Source organism: Alligator sinensis, unplaced genomic scaffold (genome assembly GCF_000455745.1).
Source record: "Alligator sinensis unplaced genomic scaffold, ASM45574v1 scaffold1357_1, whole genome shotgun sequence".
Lineage (NCBI taxonomy): Eukaryota > Metazoa > Chordata > Crocodylia > Alligatoridae > Alligator > Alligator sinensis.
Window position 1 is genome coordinate 193,723 of NW_005843146.1, and position 8,961 is coordinate 202,683.

General features: G+C 55.4%; 1 protein-coding gene across 1 annotated transcript; it reads left to right on the forward strand.

The window, feature by feature from the left end:
• Positions 1-6: 6 nt before the first annotated feature.
• Positions 7-3,980, forward strand: LOC102381860 (proteasome subunit beta type-10-like). Its single transcript, XM_006037596.3, has 8 exons — positions 7-107; positions 447-540; positions 686-783; positions 1,049-1,189; positions 1,891-2,006; positions 2,503-2,561; positions 2,768-2,919; positions 3,274-3,980. Exons 1-8 carry the CDS (start codon positions 46-48, stop codon positions 3,383-3,385), a joined length of 834 nt encoding a protein of 277 aa, XP_006037658.1. The 5' UTR covers positions 7-45; the 3' UTR covers positions 3,386-3,980.
• Positions 3,981-8,961: the final 4,981 nt, after the last annotated feature.

Consider the following 8,961-nt stretch of genomic DNA (forward strand, 5'->3'; position numbering starts at 1 on the left):
CACACGCGCGCGCGCGCGCGCCCCGGCCCGGCCCGGCCCGGCACCATGGACGTGGCGACCTCGCCCCCCGCCCCCCAGGGCGGCTTCAGCTTCCTCAACTGCCAGCGGTGAGAGGGGGGACCCCCACCCTTGGGTCCCCCCACGGGGCGATGCCCCTGCTCCCTGCCCCGCACCCCCAGGAACCGCCCGGATAGCGCTCCTGGCTCCCGCCCCGCACCACCCTCCAGCAACCAGCCCCTGCGCCTTGCCCCAGCCCCATGCGGGTGCCCTGGCAGTGCTGTGGGGCTCAGCTCGGGTGCCACCCCAGGAGGGTGCCGGCGGGGCAGGGGGGGACAGCGCTGAATGGGACCAAAGTCCTGCTGGGGACAAACCCCGCTTGCTTCCAGCTGGTTCCCCCCCAGACTGGGCCCGGATCGGGCCCCATGCCAACCCCCGTCTCCCCCCAGGAACACGGCGCTGGAGCAGGGTTTGGTCTCGCAGGGTTTCCAGGCCCCCAAGGCCAGGAAGACGGGGACGACCATCGCTGGGCTGGTCTTCACGGTGAGCCAGGATGGGGCCCATCAGGGGGTGGGAGCGGGTGCAGAGCAGGGGCTGGGAGGGGGAATGGGGGCATTGGGGTCTGGGCTGGTGTGGGGGGCAGAGAGTCCATGCATGATCTCAGCGCCGACCCCTGTCCCCTCCCCAGGATGGGGTGGTGCTGGGGGCTGACACGCGGGCCACTGATGACATGGTCGTGGCTGAAAAGAATTGTCTCAAGATCCACTACCTGGCGCCCAACATCTAGTGAGTGATTTCCCCCCTCCCCTTCCCTGTCATGGTGACCCCCAGGCTTGCTGGTTCCCCTCCCCCGCAGCTGGCAGCCCCCTTCCCCTCCCCACCCCTGCTGGGGCCCGTCACTCCAGACCTGCAGTCCCCACTTTTCCCCAGCTTCTCATTCCTGACCCACAGTTGCCGACCCCCATACCCATCACTCCCGACCCGCAGCCCCCTGCCCTGGTGCTCCTCAGTGCAGGTCCTGACCAAGCATCTCCCTCCCTTCCCCCGGCAGCTGCTGTGGGGCAGGGGTGGCAGCTGATGCAGAGGCGACAACCCAGCTACTGTCCTCCAAACTGGAGCTGCATTCCCTGGCCACGGGCCGCCCGCCCCGCGTGGTCACCGCCAACCGCTTCCTCAGACAGATGCTCTTTCGGTGAGTGGGAGGGGCCCCCCATGTGACATCATCACTATGATGCCATCACTGTGTGATGGCACTTTGTTAGGGTGTGACATCATAGCATGGAGGTGGAATTTCTGGGGTTTTGGGGACATGACATCACTACTGAGATGTTGCTGTGTGACATCACTGTGTGTGTCAGGGCCCTGTGACATTTTAGTTTGGAGATGGAGCTTCAGGCTGGCAGCAACAGGGCCTGGGGGACATGACAGCGCAGCAGCGGACAGGCCAGGAGGGTGTGATATCACAGCCTAGAGGTGGAGCCTTGGCAGGGGTTAGGCATGACCTCAGTCCTAGGCTCCTGGCATTGCAGCTGGGGTGTGGCATCATGGCATGACCTCCCTGAGCCAGGTGCAAGCTTGTGGCATGATGTTGCTTAGAGAGGAGCAGCTGGGGTTTGGTGTCACAATATGAAGTGGGGCTTTGGGGTGTGACATCACAGATGGGGAGACAGCATGGGTTTGGTGTTGCAGGACAATGTATGACATCAGGGAAATGTTGTGGTGAAAGGCAGGCCATTCCTGGGGTGACATTGCAGGTTGGGGGAGGGAGCGGGGACATCTGAAGTTGTGGAGAGGGGAATGGCCAAGCCTGCTCCTGTGACCTCACAGGTTGGGGTGTGATGTCACTGAAGTGGAGGGGTGAGGTCACCCTCTCTTCTCTCCCCTAACCTGCAGGTACCAGGGCCACATTGGGGCATCCCTGATTGTGGGCGGTCTGGACTCCACAGGGGCTCATCTCTACAGTGTCCACCCCCACGGATCCTCCAGCCGCCTGCCCTACAACTCCATGGGTGAGCGGGGGAGGGGCTGGGCTCCAACCAAGGGTTTTGGGGGTGCTGAGGAGAGTAGGGTTGGTGGAGGGGCCTTGGGGAGTCCATGCAAGACACTCCAGCTGAGGAAAAGCCATGTCAGCCACAGATACAGGCTGCACGAGCCAGCTGGGATGAGGGCAGCCCGCAGGGAAGGGGCTTGTGGATGATGACTCACAGCCCCCTGCCCTCCTCTCCAGCCTTGACGGTGCCCCTCACTCCTGATCCACAGCCCCTTGCTGTCCCTAGGTTGCAGGGTAGACTGGAGCATCTGGGTTTATTGCCAGGCTTCAGGGCTTGGCTGGTGACCACATGGGCTTGGGAAAGAATTTCCCACTCCTGTTGCTGTAGGATTTTCCCCTCCCCAGCAGCACTGGGTGCTGGTTGCAGTCAAGGCTGGTGTTGGGCTGGGTGCTGTGAGTGAGGGGGAGCAGGGTCCATGGGGCAGGGTCTCACCCCTCCTTCTCCCCCACCCCAGGCTCCGGGGCAGGGGCAAGTATATCACGGCTGGAGGACCGGTTCAAGCCTAAGATGGAGGTGAGTCTAGGGCGGAGCAAAAGGCAAGGGCCCAGGAGTCCAAGAGCACCATGCCTGACACACAGAGGCCTTGGGGATGCCTGGCTGGGTTGTGCCAGGCAGGGACGAGCAGGCTGTGGGGAAGAGCCCAAAGTCCAGGAGGGCTGGGGCTGGTACCGCAGTGTCTGACTAGGCAGAGCTGACCTGTCTGTCCCTTCCCCCTGCAGCTGCTGGAGGCACAGGAGCTGGTGGCTGATGCCATCCAGGCTGGCATCCTGGAGGACCTGGGCTCAGGCAGCAGCGTGGACCTGTGTGTCATCACCCAGGATGGAGCCCGCCTCCTGCGTGGCTACCGCACCCCTGCTGCCCCCAGCAAGAGGTGAGACCCCCGTACCTCTCTGTCCTCCCAGGCACTGAGACGGGTATGGAACTGGGGGCTGTCTTGGCGAGCGAGATGGAGAATGGGCCCAGGCATCTGGCCATGGGGGTGTCTTGGAGTGAGAAATGGGAAGGGACCCAGGTGTCCAGGATGGGTAGTCCAGGTTGCAGGGCAAGACAGTGGAAGGACCCATACTTCTGGATCATGGGTTTGCATTGGTGGGGGGACGAGGTGAGGACCCAGGAGTTCAGGACAGAAGTGCTGGGACCCAGGGAAGGGGTTGGAGGCTCAAGGGTGGGAGTTGTGTGCCATGGGAGCTCTCAGGGTGCCAGCACTGATGCCGCTCTCCTGTAGGCTGGGCCGGTACCACTACAAGTCAGGCACCACGGCGGTGCTGAGTGAGAAGGTGGAGCTACGGTCCCTGGAGGTGCTGGAGGAACATGTGCAGAGCATGGACGTGGAGTGAGAGGTGCTGGGCTTTCATGTGGGCAGCTGCCCCTCTCCCACAGCACAGAGAGGTTGTAGCCATTTGGAAGCCAAACAGAGTCCACAGATGTTCCCTGCTTAAAATCTTTGCTAGGCAGAAGTTGGGGTTGGGAGTTAAACACACTCCAGGCAGCTTGCAGCCCTAAAATTTAGAATTTCAAATGCTGATAAATCAGAGTCCAAGTTGATTTAATAAAATAAGTCTAAATGATTTTGACTCCAGGTGTTACATTTCCTTAAAGAGCTTGTGGGCATGTTGGAGTGATGGTTTAGCCATGACGGTCCAAGAAACATGTAAGAGGCAAGGATTTCTGTGCAACCAGAGTTGTACTGTAGTCCTCTCAGTGGAAACACAATTGGGCCCTCAGTTCTTAGAATCACAGCTCTTGCCATGGGGAACAAGCTGTTTTGGTGCCTCAAGGTACAAAACAAGTTATCATTTTAGGGTGTTCAGTTTTAACCTTTTAAGTTTAACCTTACTTGGAATTTCTTTGATTATTTGAGATTTGGTTGTGTGATTATTATGAAATTCTTGTAATTGCTTTCTTTACTACTAATAAAGACTGTCAATCTGAACTCCATCTTCATGTAGTTATTTGTTCAGTGAGCCCATATTCATTTATTTTATTACTTACCCCGTACCATAGTAGGTATGTGCAAGTCTATTGTTGCCGCTAAAAAAAAGTTAGACAGGTCCTCGCTCCAGGGCTTAAGGCATAAGTAAGCACCATTTGGACCAAGAAAGATACAACCATAAACATGTTTAAACTACTGATGTCCTGCTTTCTAGTTTCACGTTTTCTTTTACACTTTTATTTGAAAGCCTTAAAATACAGATCGTTCTTCTCGCTCCTTTGTGTGAGTTCCAGACTAAAGGCTTCTTGAAAGACTGTAGCAAAAGGAACATTCACTATTACATATTTGTCATTTAAACAGCACAGACAGGACTGAGATGTCTGATCTACCTGCTTTAGTGTGCAAAAAGCCTACCTCATTTCAGATGCTGTTCCAAGTTGTTGGTTCCCATTGGTGTAAAACAGACTCCAGTTTTCATGCACACAGAGATATCCGTGGTGCGTGTTGGTCGCAGCAGGTTCCTTGAAGGGCAGTGTGAGAAGGCAACTAGAGGCTGAGCAGCTGCTTGTAGCTGGTAACTCAAGTAGCAGAGGAGGAGAGGGGCAGCCTCTGGTTACAACACTGTTATACTTCAACTTGCTTCCCTGGGAGCTCTGTCTTGGCTTTAGTGAAAGTGAAATCAGTTTAAAGGAGCCATTTTCACAGACCTGCCTTTTGCATGTCGGCTCAAGCTTCTGTTCCTGCCAGAAGAGCAGACAGACACCAGCAGACTCTCCCTATGCCTGAAGAAGGGTGCCTGTGCCCAAAAGCTTGCAAAGAACATTTTTTCTATTTAGTTGGTCTGATAAAAGATTGCTATCATGTTTACCTGAAGAACTTGTCTGCCACCGGTCCAAAGGGCAGAGCGTTCCCCTCCAGCCACCCATGAGCTCTCATCCCAAGCAGTTCCTGCTTTTCACAGGGGAAACCCAAGCCAGGGACTTTTTCTCTGGTCTCCAGTTTTGTGACAGCATCATTCTTGGCCCTGTTTCAGGAGTTTCCTGAAATCTTTGGGTGAAACTGAGCCAAGTTTTCCTTCAACTGTTTCTTGCCCCCAAGTGTGCTGAAGCCCATGGAGGATTTTAACCAAGATTGTGCAAAGCCGTCTGCCTTTGCTTGGGCTTCACATTGTGTTTCTCATAAATTCATAGATTTTTAGGGGCTGGAAGGGACCTTGCAGATCACTGGGTCCAGCCCCCCTGCCCCCAACCAGCTCTAGGCAGGAAGACAACTGGAGTTAAGTGACCCCAGTGAGGTGACTGTCCAGTCTCCTTGAAAACCTCCAGGGTAGGTGATTGCACCACCTCTGGAGGGAGCTTATTCCACACAGTCTGGACACCTTGACTGTGAAGGAGATTTTCCTGGTATAAGCCTGAAGCAGCCTTCCAGCAGTTTGTATCCATTGGTCCTGGTCTTCCCCGGGGGTGCCCTAGTGAACAGTTGTTCACCGAGCTCCTGATGCACTCCTCTGCTGAGTACAGCGGGAGTATCACTTCCTTAGTTTTACACAAGATGCATCGGTTGATGCATGCCAGCGTGTTATTTTCAGGTTCATCAAGTTTTCAGGCCCCTCTGAAGAACTGCAACTAGTTAAAAAAGAGTTTCACTGTATCCTAAGCAAGACACCAATGAGGTGAATACAGTGCCATGCTCAGCTCCAATTTCCATCTTTCTCCATGGGAGACCCATGGCTGTGAGAACAGACAATTAGAAGTTTGCATCTGAGAGGAGAAGGTGTAGCAGCTGGTACAGGGGTGGGAGACACTCCCCATCGGCTCAGATCAGCTCCTAATCCAGGAAGGAGTCTGTATAGCACCTGATTGCCCCCCAGCCCCAGCCTGGCTCGGGTCGGAGCTGTCAGAGCCACTGCCCTCCCCATCCCATAAAGACCTTCACCTTGTCCTAGAAGGAAATCAGCCTGTGTGTGCATGTCTTGCTCTTGACAAATCCACACGGGCTGTTCCTCATCACTTTGTTGTCTTCCAGGTGCCTAGAAGTAGATTCCTAGATGTCATGTGCCAAGGTTTTCCAGAGATCAAATTAGACTGACTGGCCTGGAATTCCCTTGTCCCCTTTCTCCCCCCCTTTTTAAAAGATGGGCATTGTATTGGCCCCTTGTGCATTTTTGGAAGTCCCCTGCTCCTTGTGAGTCCTCAGAGATAACAGCCAGCTCTGTGAGTACTCAGGGTGAATGCCTCTGGCCCTGCAGACTGAAACACGATGCCTAAGTCATCTCTAAGTAAGAAATCTCTAAAAACATCTTCCCTTACTGTAGAGTGGTTGTCTCCATCCCTGCCCTTGCTACCAACTGTGCTCTTCATCTAAGAGTTGACCTCCATCCTGGCAGCTAAACTGAAGATGCCATCTCTTGCTCTTCCTTAATTAGCTTCCAAATCCCATGGGGGGGGAGGGGCTACACTTTTCTTGGTCCTCCTCTCCTAGTGTCCTGGTAGAAGGCTATTGTGTTGTCTTTTTTGACCCCTGTGCTAGATGTAGCTCCATTTGTGCCTCAGCCTTCCTAGTTTACTCCCAATGTACCCATGCATTACTCTTCTTCTCATCCTTAGTACTACAGCTAAGGTCCCTGTTTGAGAGAGACATTTTTAAGTTTCGGTCAGACTAAGAGACTTCTCTTTTCAGAACAGCAGGTCTCCATTTCCGTGAGCAGCTTTGTGGAATTTCCTCTGTTTTGAAGTTCAGGGCCCTCTGGCCGGCTCATTTGGTGACAATCACACACTCTCTCCCCTACAGTGCCCAGCCATTGTCCTTAACGATATCCTGAGCCTGGCTGAATTTGAACACACGAGTTTATTATTTAAACTGGGGGGAATCGTGTCTTCTTTGGAGAAGATGAGGGCCCAGCCTTGGAGGAGGCATCCTTCTGGCTCCTTCCACTGTAAGACAAGGGAAGAACAGGGGACATATTAGGAACAGGCTGCAGCCTTGCCCCGGGTCAGGGCACAAGCAGCTCCATTTTGTGGTCCGTGTTGTGGCCACGATGTTGGAACCGAGTTGGACATTGCCTGACTTCAGCCATCTCTTCCTGACAGTGCTGGGGATGCTCCCCTGTCCCACAGCTGCTCTGGGCCCCTTGGAGCATGCATGAAGGCTCTGCTGTCCCTGCACGTAGTACAGCACTGCCCACCCTGCCCATTGGGCTTCTCACCACCGCCCTGACAGGCCCCAGCAGCTCATCCCCTGGGGCTCCAGGTCTAGGCCCAGCAGTTTGGGTGCACACCCCCGCCGCCCAGGAGCAAGGACCTCTCTGCAGTCTCTGCTAACAATCAAAAGCCTTGGGGGGGAGAGGGGTAGTGCTTTGAGGGAAAGCTCCCCCTGAGGTGAAAGCAGGTAAGAGGAGGTGGCAGAGGCCCTAGAGATGGCAGGAGAGAGGGAGGAAGAGGGGCCAAAGCCCCAAGCTGCTCGTCTCCTGGCTGTCAGGGCCAGCCCTGCCGAGCCCTCCCTGACCCCAGGTGAGCAGATGTCACTGTTCTCTCCAGGGCTGCGCAGACCTGTTTTGCTGAAGTTGCTTGCCCCCGTGGTGCTGCTCCTGGCTCTGATCCCTCTTTGTAAGAATCAGTTCCAGCTGCTGCAGCCGGATGCTCTGCTGCCTCTGTTCCCTGCCCAGCCGAAACCTCTGTGGGACAGGCAGGGAGCGTCGGAGGTCTCAGGGCCGGGAATAGAGAGCAGCTGCCTGGGACACAGCCCCATAGATGCACTGGCTGCACCACATTGCCCTGACAGAGCCAGGTGCAGGTGCACTTGCATGTGCACACACACACCAGCCACACACCCATGCATGCATTTGTCCTCAGCTCACACATGCTGCCAGGCAGACACGTTTGCACACGCAAACTCATCCCCAGGCAGACTATGCTCCTACCAACACATTCACAAATATACAGAACCCACAAGATGGAAATGGGGCCTCATGTGCGCGCGCGCACACACACACACACACACACACACGCACACACACACACACACAGACACACACACACACGAGATGACAACGCCCTCAACCCCAGGCCAGCAGCCCCACTACCCACCCCTCAGCAGAACCACAGACCCACTTCCCCGCAGGAGGGCAGGGGTTGCCCATGACCCTACCTGCCTCCTCACTTCATGGAGCTGCCCCAGGACTGCTGGAGTCGGCACCAGCAGCAGGAGGACCCTTTCTTCCCGCTGCAGCTTCTTGGCCTGTGCTTTAGTTGCCTCAATTGCCACTTGAGTGTCCTGATGGAGACGCTGGTAGCGTCTCACATCACTAATGCCCTGCCAGGGAACATAGCACAGTGCCTTTAGCCCAGGGACGTGGTTCTTTCTCTGCTCTCTGGGAAAGTTGAAGTCCTGGGGAACCCCTGATATCCTCCACCTCATCTGCAGGAGCCCCCTACATCCAAGGGCCCTGGCAAGCAGCCATCCTCAGTACCATTAGCAAAAGAGACTACCAACTGGATAGCAAAAGGTGGCAAGGGACATAAAGTGCACCCAGTGCAGGAGCATTCTTAGACCCAGACAATGTCCCTCATTAGAAAAAACACTGCAACAACAGAGAGAGAGAGGGGAAGAACCAGTTTGCAAGAACTGACAACCCAAATGAGCAGAAGTGAATGAAAACGCCCAGCAAGCCACGTACCCGCCCAGTCTGCAAACGTCTTCGTTCCTCCATGATCCTTCAGTCAAGATATTCATCACCTGGGGGGTTCTTAACACTAGGGCAGTGGTCTCCAACCTTTTTGGGTAGGAGATGACTTTTTTAATTAAACAGCAACCCAAGATCTACCATGCCCAGCCCCTGCTCCTGCCCATGCCCTGCTCCCTCCCTCATCACTGCAGCCTTGATCTGTCCCCCTTCCCCACGGCGGTGAGTGAGGGAGTGGGGCAGGGGCAGGCCCTGCACAGCTGGAGTAGGTCACAGGATGGAGGTGAGCAGCTCATCTC